This window comes from Haliotis asinina, chromosome 14, assembly GCF_037392515.1.
Source record: "Haliotis asinina isolate JCU_RB_2024 chromosome 14, JCU_Hal_asi_v2, whole genome shotgun sequence".
In the NCBI taxonomy this organism is placed as follows: domain Eukaryota; kingdom Metazoa; phylum Mollusca; class Gastropoda; order Lepetellida; family Haliotidae; genus Haliotis; species Haliotis asinina.
In genome coordinates this window covers 22,656,039-22,678,779 of record NC_090293.1, presented here as the reverse complement: position 1 = coordinate 22,678,779, position 22,741 = coordinate 22,656,039, and the positions used below count along the sequence as shown (strand labels likewise).

The following is a 22,741-nucleotide window of genomic DNA, read 5'->3' as shown; positions in this document are numbered from 1 at the left end:
TGCATCTAGATATACAGGATACATAATTACAGCTTGAAAGGCTGTTCGACCTGACGTCTCCAATGTCGAATTAATATGAACGTGGTCCACAAATTCCTATTTTGTTCATTCAATTACTTGCGCGAGGAAATGGAGACAAACAAGTAGCAGATAACACGAGCAAGTGGAGTTGATCTCTCATAACCCCCACAACGACCCTCTCAACACAGAGGGAGAGAAGACAAGCCTGCCCATTGACTTTATGTTACTGTCAGTCTTGCAAACGCCATTGTAACCGCGTTACCGTTAAGCGCAGCAATTGAATTAGACCACTAACAACATGAGCAAAGGAAACTCCATTACTTGAAGGAAATGAGCATATTTTGTGTGTCAGACTTGACTCTGAGTATTGTCATCTAACCAGCACCGCCGCGTTGTGGGAATTCCCACACATGGTCTAGCATCACGATACACTTGGATGGGACGTGCGATAGACCCCTGGTGGCCAGCTCTCGGATTCACTTACTGAGATCACGGAAATGGCTAATCTCTGGGACAGAGACCCATCTCCACGAATTACTTAATCAAACATTTCTTCATCTCTAGATCTGGCGGATATTTGTTACTTGGGGCATAGAGAGAAACCAAACAGAACGGGAGACTTTCTCAGAATTACGTTTGAACTGAGATTTCCTTCCAACGAGTCCATTTTTCTTCAACCAAATGCCATTTTAACTACTGCCTTTTATTATACCTCAGATAAGGTTCCTGTTTGATCAATATTTAGTTTGCGTTTAAAAGATAAAATTCTTCTTATACTTCAGAATTAAATGTTTGAAATCAAGCTCATACGATGCTGTTATTTTGCACTGATTGTGCTCAGCATTCGGGAATTGCTGTCATTACGTCTCTTTTTGACAGTTCGTTGAACAGCCTCCTGCACTTCACCTTCAGAACCATCAAGGCCTGCAATTGAGTCCTGCCATCAACGAAGATGACGTCTTCTAGTGTGCAATACCATTTGTGAGTTTAAGACATTACCAGCTGGTGCAGAGATAAAGCAGAACCTGGCTTGGGACGTTTGTCAGTCAAAGCAAACTTAATTCAGCAGCTTCAGTTACATCTATTTGTCTCTTATCTCAAATGTTCTGATAAATAAATACTTAGCATTTGAACATTTATGTGCAATGTATCGTCTTATTAAATTGAATGATTGTGTTCAGTGTCGCAAATAACATAATCAATAACGTTTGAATGGAAAAAGTTTAATTGGCAAATATTTTCCTCTTTCTCACTCCATTAAGACAATTGAGGCCAAAATGTATGACTGTCACACATCTATACAAGGGTTGGAAATGAAAATAAAGTATTTCCTCTCATTTTTCGCTCCCTTAACATGTAGGCTAAGCATACTAGGAATCTGTCACACAGATATTTTGAGAACATACTTGGTTTAAACCATTTTCAAGAAAAGAACTGTTTATATTCAATTTTAAATTACCAAAACATGCTTTTCATCAACGCTTTATTGAAAGTTTTTTTAGAAACATCAATGAATAATTCATTGAATACAAATTAAGCGTGTGTACAATTTCTCTCATGATGATTATGAAATGATGGATATGTGTTTTATAGCATGATAAATCTGAACAACACAACATAACTTTAGATCTTGTCATTAAGTGCCCCGTATTACTGGATCCTCTTCACCGTTGCAGAAATGCCCATAAGAGGTCCAATATGGATCCAATCTTTATTAATGGATCACACTCTTTGCATGTGCTCATGGGCCCACAAAATGGCTCCAGAAATTGATTTTAACAAATGAAATGACGTTCCCATCTCCACAAACGGAGAAGCGTGCCACAGACAGATATTGCGCAATGGTTAGGTCGCTGGAACCATGGCATTGGTCGAGTTGAAAACCTCTCTACTTCACCATCCGGGTTCTCAATGTCGGCTGTTCAAATACTTGAGCCGCCTATTGAGCTTATGCACGCCTTGCCCGTGCTTCTGCTGTCAAAAGGTGACAGGTGCCCGAACTCAGTAAATATAATGAGTGAACGGAGCAAGGCTAATAACACACAAAAACACCCTTAATATCAGACTATTTGATCACACGACACGGCTCGAAATGAAAAACGTTAATTCCAATATCAACTGCGTTGGTATTAGCCTCACGTCAAGGATGGCACTGTAAACTAAAAACGTGATTTGTGAAAGGGTCGTTTTGATCACTGAAAGTTATATTACCAACGTATTTCCATCTTAAAACAGTTATACAAAACTTGTTTTACTTCATATTGTATAGAGGAATTCATTTTTTCTCATTTCAAGAAGCAAGTACATTTTCTCGAATCACCATGCTGAACGTTCGTATTTTAGACGTTCATGTCATCACAGCGGACATACATTTTACGGTTTATACATTCGGTTAGCTAGAGAATAATATGCTTGTTTATAACCTACTACCATTCAGCATCGTATTAATTCTCATATCATCTTGTGCACGTTGCCCTTTTATACCTTCATCTCTACTTTGACTTCTTGCAAAGTGGAATCTGTTTTGGGCGTAATCGAGATTGAGTTCAGTTGGTGCAAACTCAAACAGTCATCCATTTTGACACTGCCACCACACACACGATACAATGTTTGTCAGGAATTCACGAACATCTGGCACCACTTTTCAAGTTCAAGACCAGTTAACATGAGTTTGTTTTTCATTTTTTTTTTATTGCAGACCTTTTATTGCTTCTGGGGAAAATCGAAAACTTGGAAAGAGTGTATATTTTGCCGATGTTATTTCGCGTTGTGCACTGGAGGATCATCATATTGGAAGCACTGACCACCAATAACTAACAGACAGACGCCCCAAACCCCATCATGCCCTTTCATCGCTCGCAAGGTGGCAGTAAATTTAATTCATCAAAAGAATGGCCATCAAATCAGGTTTCCTCCAGTAAGTGGGTGAATAAAGCGGGGTCTTCAGTGTAGACAACAGACTGCGTCAGATCAGTGCGGTCATCTACAAGACAACGGCGTCTTAGATCTGAGGCGTCACTCTTACCACAGGACCCTCGCGACAAATATTAACATTTACGTTCTTGTTTTAGTCCTAGGAGATCTAGGAGTCAATAAAATCGCTTAATGTCTACGTCACTGTATTTGTTACCTGTTATGGAATTTCAGAAGAACTAAGCGACGAAAGGACTGCGATTTTGTGTTCAGAGTAATGACTATTGACTTGGGTTCATTTCCTTATTTTCCACTCTTTTAGCAAACATCGATATGCCTTTGCATGTGTTTGTCACATGAGGCACTGTTTGGGCAATTTACTCATTTTTTTTCATGAATACAAGATCCTGAGCTCGCACAAATTTCCTGACGCATTTTAGACCACACTACACTCGCATTAAATTCATGACGGATTAATTTCATGATTCATAATCGCATGCTAATGAAATTATTGAAATCGTACAATTATTCCCCCATACAGAGATGTTAATTATGATTAAGACACCCAAGATTAAACTTAGGCTCCATTTATATCTGGATGCACCCAACGAGATTCTTCCTAGTGTCGCTTGACACACACCACATGGATACAAGTGTCAATTCAAGATTCATGCCACACCTTCCTTCTCAAACAAGCCGTGGGCGACATCGAATTGAAGTAGCCCCTTGAATAAAGTAATTGTAGGTGTAGCTTGTCACATAGTTCTAGCGATTATAATAGAATGACGGTGGACGACTACACTGTTAGGAGTGGTTAGTAGGTGTGAGTAACGATTAATCGAACTTGCGATAGATTCCAATATCCATTAAGACAAATTTATCAGAATATATACAAATATATATATATATATTACCTATAATCATGTTTGTGCCTCTTCATATCACCCAAGAGATGAATATGGACATATTGGAATACAGAAAGCAAGTCAATAACGTACTTACTGGACAGTAGTCCAAGCATTTTCGAATATGACTAGTACACATATCCGTAACACAGAAAGCAGAGTGCGCATTTGTCCACCTGATAACTCTCCTTTTGTAAGAGCTCCTTAAAAACGTGTCAAACTGATCGTTCCTCTCAACAACGAAACACGAATAGAAAGACAAAACGTCAGGTTGAACAGCGAAGTTCGATATGAGAATGTCACACGACATTATTAGGACAACGAATAGCTTGCTAGCGATATAAGTATTATCTTTGTCCAGAACAAACATAGTTTGTTCTCGAATCAACAAAATGGTAACCTGCCATGGCTATGTAATTTTGATGCCAAGATTCAATGTCTAACCATGTGTAATCCTTCACGCTTTTACATTTGATGCAAATCCTTTGTACATGTGCACAGTATTAAAGTATCAAAGCCTTGGCCTATATACCACGCACAGTTTATAGATTTCTATTAATAACTTCCTCTGAAGATATTAAATATGTTTTAATTTTCATAATTTCTAACAAATCCACACAGTTAAATGAACATATGTCACATAATGGTAACTTTCATGCAGAGCATATAGTAAAATGTGAAATTATTTCCATTTGCGTATTTCATAATTTTTTACAATTGTTCTACTGCTCCTCTGGTTGTCTGGTGAAAGTAATTAAGTCGTCACTATGGATTGTGAGCTGATGCATGACAATAAGTAGAACTTGACTGTCAATATTTAAAACCGATGTCACGACCGTTTATCAATACCAATGTAGAAAGAGTGCATGTGTACTCTCTAAAGATACATGTATTCCAACATACTCTTCTCAGTTTATATAATTTCAGCCCGAATAACCGTTTTTCGATTATTTCAGCGGAAACTAGTGGTACTAGGTGTACTTGAAACGAGAAGGAATGTCGCACTGTTCCGGCTGCATCTTGATATCAGACAACTGGCATAAAAGAAATAGCTGCCTAAAACAGCGCGCGTATACTCAGTTGGCATTTCGATGCATTTCGTTGGCGTGTGAGTGCCATAAATTTTCATTGTCTTGTCACGATGGTTACATGGTGATCAAATATCTCTTCGATAATCGAATCTTTTAATGAACACGAAAGAATATTCACATAATTCATAATGAATCATTATTCAAATTTGATGTAAAATCAAAGCCTAATTATCTTCATACATGAATTCTGTAATCTATCACCTCATTTATGAGCTCTGCGTCTGTAAACAGTCACGTTTTATCTTAATGTATCCTCTCTGTTTTGTCTTCAAGTTGAATTACAACTGTCATGTAGCGCGATACTTGGAACTATGTTTCTAATTGATTACAAAACCGTAACAGGTGTATCTAAACAATCGTAACATTAATCTTTACTATGACAAACCAGCAACAAAAACGAAACAGTTGACAGATTGATCTCAAGTTATTTCAGTGCTGAAGAAAAGGAGATCCGTTCGCACAAGAAGAACACTTTGCCGTCATCCATAACATATTTTCTAAAATGCCATGGCACTCGTAACTAATTGTTTCACCCGTGCCCAAAGTTGGGTGTCGTATTTAGATAACTACCATGGCGCAACTAAACTCGTGCGTCTGTATTAAGATACGGAAATTACCATAAAATAACGCGATGCTTGCAATACGTCGCTCCTACGACTGTCGTAAATCTGCGTTAAAGTATGGGACTAATGATTACGCTAGCGCTACGATCTCTTCGTACGTATACTTCAACCCTATGACAGTCGTATGGCTGTTTATAGGTATGGAGTTCACCCTAACAAGATCAGATTTTACGCAATGCATCAGACATACGACTGTCGTAAGTCTCTGTACAGGTTGGGTGGATACCTTCGCGTTTATATGTATGTCGTACGCCTATGATAAATTATGGGAGTTTCCACCACACGCTTTCAGCTTTAGCCCACGACTGCTCTGCAAAACACATTTCTTCTCGATAGACTACTTTGGTAATGTCGAAATACAATAGACAAAATAACTGAGATGAATGGGGTTTAACGTCGCACTTAAGAGTATGTCGCTCCTATGACGACGTACATGTGTGTGTATGTGTGGCCGCTTTTACTATCCCAGACTTGAGCAGGTTTTATAGTGATTACTCACTGAGATACCATGTACGCCAGAGAGGGACCAACAAGTACCATATTTAAAGTCTCTTGGTATGGCGCAGTCGGGAATCGAACCGTGAACTTCCTGGCTCCGGGCGGACGCTGTAACCGCTACATCAAGGAGGAGGTTAGACCCAATAAACTTTCTCGTACTGGGTACACTACTAGTGAAGGTTTCACAGAGGATAACGTACTGGAACATATAATTAACGGTTAGTGATATTATATGGATTGTCCGCGTTTTGTTAGTACTGTTTAATGAAACGCTAGATTTCCCTACCCAAAAATACATATGTTACTGTCAGAGCAGAACTAGAGGCGTTAATACCACTACACGGTAATGGATAAAGATAATGTCGTTGAGAGACTAAAGGCTCGGACAGCTGCATGTAGCTCACAATCTGTATTAGTAACTCAGCAAAAAAAATAAAATCCAGTTCTGATTTGGCATCTGTTAAACATGGCTCATCAGCATAATAAAACCCCTGAGGACAATTGTTGCCGTGATTATCGTGTTTGCTAAGACAGCAATGTTGTAGCAATGATAGTTCCTGTTCCTACAGTGTTCTAGTTCATCTTGTTTTTCTTTGAAAGTAAGTTTATCCAGTTTGTCGTGTGAAAGAATGCACTCAATTCAGTTACGTTTGTTTTGACACGGCCTTCAGTATTACTTTGGGGGAAAGGGGTGGTCTAGTGGTTAAAGCGTTCGCTCATCAAGCTGAAGATCTGGGTTCGATTCCCCTTGTACAATTTATGACGTCTGTTTCTGGTGTCCCCCGCCATGATTTTGCTGGAACATTGCTAAAAGCAGTGTAGAACCATACTCACACACTCATTAGTTCAGGCTCATTACGTTGACATAAGAGATACGAAAGTTATGAAGTACACGTTTGTATGTATATATACAATAACGACGGGTATAGCGCTGAATTAGACAGGAACGTAATTAAAAAGAATTTGATGTTCGAACCCATGATCGTAGAAATCTGACAGACCTGACAAGCAACTCCTTCCACGACGATGTCACCCACTTCGCTTGAATAATATTTACTCCCGCTTTCTACTCACTCGAAGGTAAGAAGACCTTTGCGCAGAGAAAGTAGCACTGTGGCATTGAGCATTGAGATCAGTAACCTTTTCTCAATAATGTTCTTATTGGCGGTGATCTAGTTTCACGTGTTTGAGGGCTACCTGAGAACCAACATCAAGATGGCGTGACAGTCAGCTTGTGTATAATCTTCAATGAAAAATGAAGGACTGTCTTCAGAGCGGGACAGGGACAGGGCGAGATGAAACGCCTTCATTGAGTGGCAATCAATATGCAGTTCACTTGAAGTTGAAAGACTTCGACATCGACATCTTAAAGTTATGTAGGGTTTAACTAATAAAGTCTTTGGAACTGTTGTCTGATAAAGTAGAGTTATGTTGGCGGTATGTCAGAGTGAGTGAGTGAGTATAGTTATACCCCGCACTCAGCACATTTCCTGCTATTCCTGACTTCTTTCAGGAATAGTGAGTGTGTTACATGGATTTTAAGCAGTTGAACACTGAAATACTGCCGCAATGTCTTCCGAAACTGCACTGTGCACTTCAGCCTGTTCTTAGTTTAAACGACCACCTCGGCTACCTCTTGCTCCTTTTTTTTAAATATACAATGTCAACGCCAGAAACATCCACTCTCCATTATCTGCAGAAAACAGAATCCATTCGGCGCAAAAGACGAAACAGCAATGGCAATTATTCAGACGGATCACTAAAAACCAGTGATGACACTAGGATGCTTTAAGTGCTTTAAGTGTTTGCATTAATGTTTTATGCGTGTGTTTTATTTGAATTCTTAAAACGGACACGCTTTTGTTACAAAACACCAAGATTTCGTTCAAATAAAACTTTGTAATTATTCAGCTTGATACAATGAAACCCATGATGTACACTGATATTTATTGAAATATATTCAATTTGGCTAATAGAAATGCCTGCCTGTTAGTCCAATCATGTGTGTTATTGAACTGTTATAGCCCGGAGGTTTTACAATACGTTTAGGACGGAGATTCAGGACGTTGTATCAACACGCTTTAGTTAAAGAGAAATATTTAGTCAGCAGATATTTTGTCCTTACCCATAAAGGAATCTTTGATTTTGTATTACACACAGATGTTTCATAATGGGAAATATGCAAACCGTCACCGCGTGCAATATAGTTCTCATCCAATGCATGGCCAAACGATGAAAGACACATCTGATTTTTTTTCTCATCCTCGATATGAGATGAACATTTTGCATTTCCTGTTCTTAATTCATTCTTCTATTCAGTTCACCCAGTGTTGGGTAAGTGGAAACTGAGATCGAAGAATTGCTAAATCTGTTAACACGATGGGGACATTTCCTCAAAAGCATGCATATCTTTGGCTTTTAGAAATTACGTTTATTGGCTGAGTGAATGAGTTTCCTCAGCAGAATTGCGAGGATGCATGCTGTAACTAAAGCCCGTCCGATCAGACAATTTAGAACGTTATGCATTGATTGTTAATGTAAAGACATTAAATCATGTTATCACTGATGTGTACAACTCGTGTAATTTCACGAGTAATGTTGATGTCGAAATTAATTTGAGTTTTGAATTTAATTTTGGTGGGTGTAAATGAAGACCGCTTTTACAAAACACTTACCCATCCAGTGAGTCAGCCCTGTTTCTCGACGTCAGTGGTCAAAGTTTCAATATCAAATCAACCCCTCCGCCCATGTAGGTGAATAGTAAAGTAAAGAGATACTTACCGCTTTCATCGAACAATTTAATCAACTGGTCCCTGACATCGACGTCGTCGCGTTTGCCCCAAGAAGCGAAGCCATTGTCCCAGCCTGCCCGTTTTCCCCAGGTAGGAAGAGTGTTCCATTTCTTTTCAGTCTTGTCCTGTGAACGTTTGCCCCATGAAGTGAGAGCGTGCCAGTTCCTTTTTCCCCAAGTGATAAATTGGTTCCAGTTCCTTTTTTGCTCCTCTGGAGATGCGTTCCTCTTGCCCCAAGACGTGAACGATGATCCGGACCATCGTTTTCCCCAGGAAGGAAAGTCAGAGGATGCCCATTTCTTGCCCCATGTTCCAAAATTGCCCCACCGTTTGCCCCAACTATGGAAATTAGACCACTGCCTTTTGTCAGCGGCACTGTCACTGTCTTGTAAGGATCTCTGCCCTGCCTCACTGACTGGCTTCACCCCTTGCACCAGACTGGGGTCCTCTGCCAAGGACAACTGGAGGGTGGCGAGCGTGGGGAGGATAAGGCAGAAGAAACTTTTCAGATCCATGGGGCAACCTGGTTCTGGAACAGATATCAGTTCTGTTAGAGATGATTACTTTTGGGACCCGTGAAGGTCCTGGGGCAGAATAGGCCTTCAGCAACCCATGCTTGCCATAAAAGGGGACTGTGCTTTTCGTAAGAGGCGACTAACGGGATCGGGTGGTCAGACTCGATGACTTGGTTGACACATGTCATCGTTTCTCAACTGCGCAGATCGATGCCATGTTGTTGATCTCTGGATTGTCTGGTCCAGACTTGATTATTTACAGACCGCCGGCATATAGCTGGAATATTGCTGAGTGCAGCGTAAAACTAAACTCACTCACTCACTGATTACTTTTGGAATGTTGAATGTTGATCTACTGGAAAGATGTTTTGTTTGTTTGTTTGTTTAACGCCACATTCAGCTATATTCCAGATATATGGTCTGTAAATAATCAAGCTTGGACCAGACAATACAGTGATCAACATCATGAACATCGATCAGCCTAATTGGGATACCATAACATGTGTCAACCAAGTCAGTGAGCATGACCACCTGATCCCCTTAGTCGCCTTTTACGTCAAGCAAGGGTTGGTGACGGCTATTTGTAACCCGGATGGTCTCGGGTCACTGGGAAGATAAATTGTGAAGAAGAGATCACAAACGATATATGATGTAATATCAAAATAAATATTCCAATGGTTATTTTTGATTTCGTTACAAATGAGATTACATGACATATTCTTGTGCATATATAAATTCCATAAATTAATACGGAATTATGTTCATAAATGAACATACTAGTATATAAAGGGAATAGAAACAGGCAAAACTTTATTGACTAAAATACATCATATTGCAAACAAAGATAATGCCCATTGAAGGTACTTAGATTCGTTATGTACGCATGCCAATCGTGATTCAGATAGCGAGCGAGTTTCATCTGTAACCGCTTTAAACAATAGCTTCGCTTGATGGCAGAGTTGGTTTTAATGTTAGTACATCCTGACTGTCACTCATCACAAAAGGTACTCTTCCGTCAACTCTATGATCAGAACAGAACAGAACTTCATTGCTGCTCAGTCTGTGAGACAACGGCATATGAGGTTCAGAATGATTATATACATTTTGGAGACAGGGCTGGTAGTCTGAATGTAAGACATATAACATACACATGATAAATAGGGCTGGTAATCTGAACGTAAGACATACAATATACACATAATAAATAGTAGTATAATGTACTTTCTTTTACAGAGAGGACTTACATCCAGATGGTGCGAGTTTGCCGATCATTAAATAATCTGGGTTTCGATCCAAAGACACCGTGACCACTAACACCATGCACTATGGGAGGGTTGTGGATACTCATCAATTTATTTTCGACAAGATTCAACAGAAAAGTAAAGAATTACTTATATGAAATAAAATAACGACATACTGAGCATTTACACTGACAGATATATGATGTCGTTGGTGATACATCTCAAACTAACTCGTGAGCTGTCACACCAGATCCCGACAACCAACCAACTTACATGGCAATTCTGATATTAATCAAATCATGCTTTAAGTCCGATCGGGACTTTGTCTGTCTGACCACTGTCCAGTGCCTCGGGTCACGACTAAGTGACGCAGAAGCCTGGATCATGACCTTCCATCTGGTGACCACTGGCCTGGCTATATTGCTGTGAGAGGTATGAGCCAATGATTGGGCAGATTGACGAAATGATGTCCAATTGCAATCATTTCCCCGTAGCGAACGCCCGTGCAACACAATGATCAGTCTCTCAATGCGATTTTCCATTTAATAATCTTACAAATCCTATACCCGCCAGTATATCTAGGGATGCAGACAATGAAATAATTTCCTCTCTGCCTTATACGAGTTGGAGGTTAAAGTGTTTCAGAAAAAAAAATCATCACGACGTTCAGCGTCAGCCATGAAAGTGAGTGAGTCACGTTTACGTTTACGCCGATTTTAGCAATTTTCCAGCAATATCACAGAGTGGGACACCGAAAATGGACTCCACACATAGTACCCATGTGGGGAATCGAACCCAGGTATTCGGTATGACGGGTGAAAGCATTAACCGCTTGGCTAACCCACCGCTCCCGGTCATGAAGGTGCTATGATTGCATGAAAGTGTTTAAGTGTTATATTTTTAAGTGACATTAAGTTATATTCTGGCGTCATCAGTGATTTCCAGTGTTTCATTATCTGCTTTACCGCTGTTTAACTTAACTCGCAATGTAATCTGTTTCGAGCAAAAGACTTGTTATTCTTCAGCACTGGCGTTAGACGTTAAGTGGAGAATTCCAACGTGTTTTCAAAAAAAAAATCAAAAATATGATAAACCAAATTTGACGTTAACACAATTTATAAAATATATATTAAGAAATACACTTAGGCTCACAATCTTCTTTGGACATTGCAAATACAATTCAAATGTCATTTTGTTCAGAGAACAATGTTTTAGCTTTTCAAGATATTTTTGCACACATGTGATTTTTTAGAAATCAAATGCCATGAATAGTTCCACACACGCCCCACGAGTGACAGCTTACACAACAGCACCTGTTGAAAACACCACACAAAATATTGACCCGAGGTAGAAGCATTCATATACTGTTTGGTCTCTAATTTGATGGAGTATTCTGTGAAGCAGTAATTATATCAGCTTGCTAATGCATAGAACTAATGTTGTACAGTTTATTGATAATCTCCGTTCAGATATCACACTAGGAAACGGACGGATTCACCAATGTAGGGTGTCTCTTTGTTAACTTACTGGGCATGCTCAATAACACTTGATGGTAAGATTTGATTGTCTTGTTTGTTGCTTAACGCGGCACTCAATAAATATTCCAGCTATATGGCGGCGGTCTATAAATAATTGAATCGGAACCAGACAATCCAGTGATCAAGGGCATGATACGCAACTGGGATATGATGATATGTGTCAACCAAGTCAACGAGTCTGACCACCCGATCCCCGTAACTACCTCTTACTACCCCGTAACTACCTCTTACTACCCCGTAACTACCTCTTACTACCCCGTAACTACCTCTTGCTACCCCGTAACTACCTCTTGCTACCCCGTAACTACCTCTCCCGTAACTCGATCCTTGATGATAAGGCAACACATGAGGTTCATCGGCCTCTTTACTACCACCCTATGAGTAATTTAGAATAACTGTTTTAAGCGTGAATCTAGAGTGCATGGGAAATCATATGTAAAATCAATTTGAATGTGAAATTATTCAAGTTATTACATAGCAGGCCTACGTTCGACTGACGTTTAATAGGTTCCGTGAAGGAGAAAAATAGCACTAGAAGTATCAGTGTAGTCTGAAACGTCCTGAGGACTTTCACTTAACGACGTTAAAAGACATTTAAGGATATAAAACGTCAACGTCATAAAGATTCATTCGCAATTCTCAGAAGAACCAGATTCAATCAGGTGTGGCGATGGAAATTATCATTTAATCAAAATCAATCAAAATATACCCGTATATACACTGCCTTCGAACAATAATCGGTAACCAATGGCTTTACGAGTCATTGGTGCTGATGATTAGCAATAATGTAACAGTTAATTTTTCGTTTTGGGTTCTGGAGATAAAGTATTCCACAAACGTGGCCAGGGTGTCCGAAAGGGTCGATCGCCATGTGCTTTTGTACAAGAATTAACAACGACTCTGATCCCTAGATCGCAATGATCGTACATATAAGAATGTATCACTAAAATCAATGTTAGCTCCATGTGTTCGGGGAAACGGCGTGCAGACTAGCGTTTAGTGTAAGTTTATGCTTCCGCTGTATAACAGAACAGATATTAAGATGTAACATTCAAAGAAGGAATGCGGTCATGTGGAAATAGTGAGAACATTACCCTGGTAAAAGTTGGTAGAACCGACATAATATATAACGTCAGTGTTACTAACATTTTGTTTAGTGTGCCGATTAACAACTCGTTAGGATAAAATGAACATATTGACATATTTTACAGAAATAAATTCATAATACAAAAATATAAGATTTAATGGAAATTTCTTCATTTTCAGAAAGTGTGGAAATTTAGACTTTTCCACACATCTTAGACTTATATGGACTTTCTTGGATATCTTTGTTTCAGGGACTGTAGACAAACTATTTCGCGTCCAAATCAATGTTTAACACAACCTTTCATGAAACTGTTTTCAAATGAGACTAGGTTTTTAGGAAGAATGTATGAAAAGGACATTTAATGCATACCTAGGAAACTCCTCGATACATACAAGGCAGCAATAGAGAATGTAGTGCATACATAAGATCCTTTGAACGAAGAAAGAGGCATTAACCGATCTATTAGTCGATTTTACTTCTCGCCAGTGAATGGTTTTGTATGTAACGAGCGGCTAAATGTGCTTATTGATACAACTATAATCCGATTCAGGACATGATTCCATTTCAGGGACATTTGTGTTGTGCCGACAGAGATAGACGTTCTCGGAGAATGTAATAGAGTCCTTTGAACGTCTCACTTTCCAACAGAGGGCTTGATATGGTAAACGTATTGATCAAGGGTATTATTTCTGATCCATTGAGCGTATATCAATCATTATCTGTTTGGGCTTAAGTATAGAGGATATAGTGGATAAAATATTTTGTAGATCAATATTTGATAATGCCTTTGATATGATTGATAAGCACCATCCTCTATCTCGGTGATCGCGGGTAGTGTTCAGCACGGTGAATGTATTCCTTTAGCCAAGAATACGAATTACTCCACGGAAAACGAAAACCATTTGTTAAATACTCAGACTATAGCAAACATGCCGTGGCCATGTAATGTCTTCATAAACATATCATTTGTTTTTGCGTAATGTATGTCTCCCATGGTTATACAAACTATAGATTCCTGCTTGAACATTGGTGAAATATCCCTGATAACTTTGCAAACTTTGATTTGTTTTTGAACACTTTGCAAACTTTGATTCTCAAAGTTGGTTTTAAGGTAACGCCGACAAATCAGTCAGGTAGTAACTTTACAAAGTAATTCACATGGTTACTTCATAAAGTTACTCATTTGTTGACCTTGAAGTTAATTTTGTGGTAACGTTACATAGTAAGACATGGAGTAACTTCAAAAGATTAGTTCATTATGTGTTTTCTTCGCAAAGATGGTCGTGTAGTAACTTAGCATAGGTTTCTTACATGGTAAATTTGCAAATTCCTGACAGTGTATTTGTAAAGCAGTGGAAAGGTGGACGTGTGATAGCTCAGTTAACGTTGATCTGTGTTAACTGTGCGGTGCGACCATGGATCTGTGTTAAGTCTTCAAACTTTGGATATGTGTTAACTAGGCAAACATGGATCATTGTTAACTGTGCTGTGCAAACTTAGATCTGTGTTAACTCTTCAACCTTGAATATGTGTTTACTATGCAACCTTGGATCTGTTAACAATGCAAACATGGATCCATATTTTGAGTCTGTATTAACATTACATAACGTCAACATTGGATAACGTCAACATTGGATAACGTCAGCTACGCAGACTTGGCCCTGTAGTACGAGCAGGTTCTAACAATACCCCAAGGAAGGTCCACAGACAAAGAACGGTGTCTCTTATAGAGGGTTCGAGCGTGGAGAATCCGAACATGTGCTTGCCCCTGTTATTTACTTTAGTAGTCCTTCATGTTATACATCAAAGTCTGGCTAACCTTAACAAACGGCCAGGTACTAATCCGAAGTAACAGAGTGTTCAAGCCCCGTATAGTCCATTTGTCTGATAATCACCCAACGTGACAGAGAACACGACCAATGTCGGGCCGAGGTGATCCTATCAAAATGTCCGCTGTCATTATCGTTCGATAATCATACGGAAAAATCGCGGACGGCTTACAGAGACAACCACTTCCGTAGTAGAGGGATTAGAGGAGGTATGTAGGGGAGCATCCAGCTTGTGCAAAACTGGGAAAATCTAAGGGTTATCAGAGAGATTTCACTAATGTAGTCTGAAGATTTCAGGTAGCGGGAAAAGCGTAAGACCAGTGATCAATGGCGCCGCAGACGTGAAGTAGGTTTACCTCTTCCGCTTCGTCTCAGCTCAAACATCCTCATTACGAATAAAGCGAGCTTTGAGAGCAAATCAATTTGTTGAAATTGTAATTCTCTACCATAAATCGTCCCTCTATGGAGAATAGCAATTGCAGCATGGGTTTAGAGACAAGGCCCTTCCTCTTAGAGCGACCTGGATCGATCGAATCGATGCCCCTCCAGTCCAAATCGAACCTGCTCAATACTTTCGCGACAAGTTCTCCCCACGTTGCCAAGAGGAGTGTGAATCCCATTGGCTGGGACAGATACCTCAGCGGAGGTTGAGTGGCTTAGTTGGAGCTTCACGCTGAGAGAGCTTCTGACAATCAACTCTATATGCGTGTATGTTTTCACTGTTCAATTGAATCACAAGGGGGTGGTGAGTTTTACTTTGTAATTGCCTATACAACATAATAAAGGTGTCTTTCATGTGCGACCTGTAGTCCCCTTGTCCTTTTATGTCATACTATAACAGATGAATAAGGTTTTAACCTTGTTTTATGTCCCATACATACAACTGACTTGTGCAGGTAGGCTTTGTGTGAGTCAAGACATGCAATTACTGCAGTATTGTCCAGCAGCAATTGAACAAGAGCGGTAGAATCTCATCTGCAAGACCGCTGAATCATTTAAGATCGTTATTTTCAGGACTGAAGTCCGATGCCGTGACAGTAAGCTCTGTATTTACCAGAAATATGTCTATGGCGTCGTTTCTGTATCAAACATAACACAATCTGTTACTTAAATCATCTAAAATAACAATTATTGCACCCATAGTTTTGCGTCTTAGCGTCTGTACCAGACTTTCTAATGACGGTGAAGTTATTTCCATCATCTAGAACATTTTATGGCTTCGATGTATTGTACTGACAGACCAGCGTTATGATCGATAGTATAATTGCTTTGTTAGGATAAAATAAATTATTGTCAGTTTTCTTCCTTTCGAAATATTTCAAATTGGAAGAGGTTTCTTCCGGTTCGACGGACACCATCGACATGAAACTACTTTCCAGCTTAAACCAATTTTGACAAGATCAAGTTTGAATTGAAATCCAAAACTAAATTACTGCTATTCTGGTTCTGAATTCTGGTACAAATACTTCACTTGAGGTTAAGTGAACTGATTTACCCAAAGATTACGTTTGCATGGTCTAGTTCACAGGGTTGTTTTCACTATTGTGGTTTACTCGAGTCAGGGAGGATAAGTAAATAGAAATCATTAATAACACTAGTTCTGTCATCCAAACATATACATACATGTATGCAAACTTAACCCCTCAATAAACCCAACACACACACACACAAACACACACACACACACACACACACACACACATACACACACATATATATATACACACACACACACATACACACATACATACATACTATATGACGTCACATTGTTTTGTCAGACATAATACATTTGCACTTATTGCTATTGAACTGCTACACAAACAATCATACCTTTGACAGATACAGTATCACCGCCCATTAACGAGAAAGATTTTAACACAGAATAGGGCAAAATATTTGTCCAAGTAACCCATACTGTTTAGTATTTATCTTCGAAGAAGTATGATATGTATTTTTAACTTTTATACTCAAACTATACAGATATTTAAATATAAAAGAAAACAAGGCGCGTATCTCCTGCATTTAACCTTTCTGACTCCTGTGTTTATGTTCTGTCCCGTGCACAGATTAATTCTACAACCATCAGCTTTTGAGTTTATGCAACGCTCCATGCAGAGTTTAAGCATGCTGACGAAGAATAAAAATTTAACACAATAGGGAGTTTTTAATACTTTTTAAGTTAGCCCATCAAAAAATACATTTCAAATGTTGAAAAACATGACACTCAGCAGTTGGTATCTATCCTATGCTTGACTCAAAGTGTACCGGAACACAGTGGCGTGCCTCCCTGCCAACTTGATATGTTCAAAATGCGAACATTTTGTAATAATAGGTGAACTTCTACTTGCCAGGATTTCTGTCAAGAATATGTATATGGTCAGCTGCAAATCCCTTGGGTGATTATACTGTAGATGAAGTGCACATGGGATATTTGCCTCTTCGTTATTCCCGGCCTTGATGAAGTCAATTAAGGCAATAGTGCTTGATTGACTTACCATATCCATTCATCGCTTCCTACTGTTGCACTGTACTACACTGCAATGGTGGTTATAAGTGAGGACGGAGGACGGCGACGGCTGCATATTTATGTACATAGCACCCCAACCAATAGCTGGATTATGTTTTGGTACCGTTAGATTGAACATTGTAACCAATACCGTTTAAAAATCCCAACCGCTTAAATTCAGTAAACTGTGGTTAAAACGACTATTGTCCTTCGTGCTAACCGTAATTCGTTTTACGCGTTTAAACTAAAATATGCAAGAAGTGTATACAGACCGACTTAACAGTTCGTTATATTCATCAGTCCGTTATAAGAGTATTCGCAATGACATAGTTGACTGTCTATGCACAAGGCTAACGCCAAAGTATGCCATGTCATGACCATGCCCTGTTAGAGGCACAAAAACTGATTTGACAAGTTGGAAAGACGAAATTAGAATGGAAAATTATATAATACTTTTGAAATATAACTGTACACTATGTCCATAAACTGAGTTGTTTTACCAGAACCAGATGGTTGCACTTACACTCTACAAAAGCTGGTACCGTGGCGAACCGGGTTAGAATTCGTCATGCTTATCGCAAGAGGCGTCTAGTAGAGTCTTGTGGTCAGGCTCTTTGACCTGGTCACCGAATACCAAGTGAGCACATTGATGCTCATAATGTTGATCACTGGACTGTCTGGTCCAGACTCGACTGCTTAGACAACCGCCATGTAGCTGCTGTTGCTGAGTGCTGCGTCAAACAACAAACAAAGCTACGGGCAACAAAAAATACTGGTACCGAATTCCTCGGATTAGCGCATTGCACGGATTACTTTTAATATTTAACGTACCCAGTGTTTCATGGATGCTATGTATTAATTCTTCGTCGTTATAAGTAATTACTACTGAACATAAAACTAGACGAGAATAATTTTAAAATATGGCTATTTATGTTTTAATATCGAAAACACGTTCTTTTATCTGAACTTCGGCCATTATGCATATTCCGCTGGAAATCACGTCGTATTTGCGCCCAAGACGTCATATGTGACCATTTCCAACAAGACGTGTACATGATCCGTAAATATTAGTAATCTTTACAAACATGTGACATCTGTACGATAAAACTTTATTATCTCTGCTCTAGTAATCAGGTTAATTATCAGTGAATTCATATTGACAACATCTTTAGAAGAAATACGGTTTCCGACCTAGTTACGCTAGAAAATGTTTCTTCCATCGCCACTATCAACAGCAAGTATGCACTGGTGACTTGAAACTCGACGCGGCGAAGGACCACCGTTGTCGTTGTCGTTCATCAGACGGCCTGCAGTATCAACGTAGCCGATACTTACAAATCGTTCTGCCGACACAGACATATAATCACCTTAAATTCTCGTATACCTAGTGTTCACTACGATGAATGTCCCGTTACCTAAGGTAGTCTGTTTCTACTAACACTGTTCCATATTTATTTGTGGTGTAGAAGAAAGAGGAGAGATTAGGACGCATACGTCTTTATTTACATCACTTAATTTCCAGTCACGGCCAACGAAAAGGTTTCCCCTTGCTGAGACTTTTCCTGTAACGCGTCACGCTTGTTATGAAGTTCAAGAAAATGGATCACTAAGTTTTGTCAGAATTCGATGAGAGCGTGGTTGGCGTACTTCCGGTACCATCTGTTATTCTAGTTCTGTGACGCCATCTAATGTTGCTCTTGGTAACTCGAGGGCTTTCTGAAGCATTCCAATAAAACAAAGGTTGCTGAAACAGTTCATCATTTTCGCTGACAGTCAGGTTCTGCTGACAGAGCTCGATCGAATTAGCGAAAGGCTCATAATTGTGTTTTATAAGTTTGAAAAAAAATAGTCGTCATCAACATTTTGTTTATATTGTAATTAGATAGAATTGGATTCCCAGAATATTGCAGCTGCCTGTGTAATGAACTTTTCACAGAGAAAGATGGTGTTATTTCACAAAAGGACTTTCTTGTTGCTGATCCAAAATTGTATACGAAATTGTTGTTGAAGGCACAAAGCGACAAAACAGTACGTAAGTAGGACTTCGTACAATACAAATGAGCAAAACCATGTCGCGCACCACATTTAATGTTCCCAAAGAAGCAAATGTGACGTTTTGAATTACGAAAAAATACTACAACTCGAAGTTTGATCTCTCATTGTCCCCTCTCAGCGTTTTAAAATGGAGGATATGATTTTTTCAAGTCTTTTGTGTAATTAGTTTTTCAGAAAGGTCCATCGATCATGTTTTTCTTAAATCTGATGATTTGTGCGTTCTTCCCGAGTTGAGAGGTATAATTAGCTGAAGTTAAGGACCCTTGAAAAGAGCCATGTCTTTGGAACGACTGCTGGAATTGAAGACGGGAGACTCTCCGGTGGAGGTGCGATTGTGTACGCGAGTATGCATGGGATGGGACAATCTCTCTACCACGTAACAGCCAGCATTTAGCGTAGGACTACCCCAGGCATTGGTAATTAGTGTTAATTATGTTGGACCATTTGCTTGCCGATAGATCGTGCAATCTCATCGATCCGGTTGTCGTGGTTTCGTCTTGCCGCAGGACATGCTATAATGATTGCGAACGATGCAATCGGAAACTAAAGTAAACTGCGGCTGTACGTCGGAATTCAGATGAAAAGGCAAAACTAGCGGGTAATTGCTCGCCAAACAAATCTGCCTATAATTTACTCTCAGTCTCATCCTGTTCGCCATAGAAGCCTCGAGATCTCTCGTGCATCTTTTCACTTAAAGGAGCAAAAAATGGGAATAAAAAACGAAGGTGCACGTTAGGAAATGATCAATTTCGTTGAGCTGTTGCTGTAGTGGGATGCATGGACAGTATAAACTGATACCTGGATTAGCGGGGAATACGGCATCAACGGCGAATTTGCCTGTGAATGGAATAAGCGTTTCATGGACGTAATAGACTCTAATAGTTACCCAATATTTGCGGAGCTCGTATTTGTTGTAATCGGAGCTGGTAATAACGGATTTGATAAACGGTATCTTTTAATGTCTGACTTTTTACCCTGTGCTGTTTTGGGAGGCAATCGTGTCACCGAACGACCTAAATGTTTTATTTGTCATTTGAAATAATGCGGTGGCTGAATATCTCGCCCAGACGATTCATGTGTTCGCATGTATTTCTACTACATCTGATTCTGGACATATGTTACTGTAGCCGTGTTATTAAAGTGTCCAGTGTCCATTCGTGACGCCGAAGGACCGGGTTCTGTTCTCCATCTAGGATTGCTGTTTGCTTTGTTTTTGGAGTCATGCCAAAGGATCACCTGCTTGACATAAAGTCTCAACATTCCATCTTGTTTCTCCGTTATCTGAAATGTTGCATGTACCTAATGCTCTGTTATTTTTTCATCCCGTTTTCTAGAGTTCTTCAGCTGCATATGTCCCAGTGAAGGAGTGAATGATATCAAACCATTTGTGGTTGTGACAAATAGCCGTGTTTGCAGGCTATAGAAATATAATTTCCCAACATCTCCATGTATCATTTGTAAATGCACTTCTAAATGAATTTATATTTGTGATGACCATACTTAAAATATTATAATTTTAATATTTTGAATAACCAAATTTTCAAGGCAAAGGAAAGCCCAACAATTAGGTTTAAATCCAGCCAGAGGTTCAGTTAATGACTAAGACAAGGCATTAGCAGTAGCAGTGCCTACGTTTCAAATGTTTCTGGTGCCAGTAGGGTAGGCCAGTGGTTAAAGCGCTTCCTCGTCACTCTGAAGACTGGGGCTCGATTCGCTACAATGTTTGAAGCCCATTTCTAGTGTCCCCGTCCCACTCGCTCTCTCATATATTTCTGAACGACAGTTGATTTGATGAAAATGCCAAGATAAGAACGATTTTGTAACCAACCTTACTTATAAACATTATAACGCACACAGCATCAATCAACGACACAAATACAGGTTTCACCTCCCTCAATAATACAGTCCCAATACAGGTCTCGCCTCCCTCCACAATTTAATCCTAATCGGTATTTGTGGTAAGCTGCAAATGCTGTAGTTGGTTTCCATTGCCTATTGTCCTTACGAGGGCACTGTATGTTTATGAAGGAAGTGAAGAAACCTTTCAAAGCATATTCAGTGAAGGGAGAACTCGATACCTTCTTAAAGACGACCTAAGGTTTTAGTTGCGTGACAGTTCGAAAGCGTACTTTCCTTATATGAATAGGTCATATATCAAGAGTCAGTACCCAAGTAACCATCTTCATATTTTCCAAACAAAGCATTCATCGAAAGCATACGGATACTCATGAAAGGCGTCACTTATGAAATGTGTTCACTCACATCGACAAATGTACATGGAAAAGGGAAGGGCATAATATTCCATGTGAAACACGTACATCAAATAGAGAAAATGCACTTAGTAAAGGCATTCCCTCAGCGTAGGAATTATTCTAGAAAAAAGGATTCACTCAACTAAGAAATGTGCCTAATGAAAGGATTAATTATATTCTCAATAAAATGCACACAGGAAAGAGTTTTACTCAATGAAGGGTTGCACCCGCAAAGGGATTCACTTCATGAAGAAACTCACCTAAGAATAGAATACACCCAAAGGAGGAATCCTTGGAGTAGGACATGGATGCACATAATAAACAAAACGAATTCCCTCAATGAAGGCATTCACAATGGAGCATATTTAATCAGTACAGGAATACATCAATTAAAGAGATTAACACTTACAGGGTTCTTGAGAAATGGATATGGTTATGTAACTATATTGATCCACAGACGAAATGTAACATTGAGGAAATATCAGGGCGGTAGGCACCAGAAATGGGCTTCACACATGTACCGGGGATCGAACCCGGGTCCTCGGCGCGACGAGCGAACAATTTATCCACCACAATCACCAGTAGTAGTAGTAGTAGTAGTAGTAGTAGTAGTAGTAGTAGTAGTAGTAGTAGTAGTAGTAGTAGTAGTAGTAGCAGTAGTTGGGAAAGGAATTGTGTGACGAAAATATAGTTATGAGATAGCAGCTAACTGCAGTGGTTTATAACGTCTATTGTCTTCAGGGAGAATGCGCCATTAAAACCATCAAGTGTCATTTACTGACGTCGACATCTTTAACGACGGACCGTCGTGTCATTGTCTCCACTTTGTCACCATTTATTTGTCGCTTACAGATCCGGTGCAGGTGAAAGTA

General features: G+C 39.5%; 1 protein-coding gene across 1 annotated transcript in view; it reads right to left on the bottom strand.

Moving 5' to 3' along the window:
• LOC137261595 (prothoracicostatic peptides-like) overlaps positions 1–22,741 on the bottom strand; it is a 48,719-nt gene that overhangs the window by 6,232 nt on the left and 19,746 nt on the right. The window contains exon 2 of the mRNA XM_067799374.1: positions 8,833–9,372. Within this exon, the coding sequence (XP_067655475.1) occupies positions 8,833–9,358 (526 nt within the window). The 5' untranslated portion in view covers positions 9,359–9,372. The remainder of the gene's footprint in view (positions 1–8,832; positions 9,373–22,741) is intronic.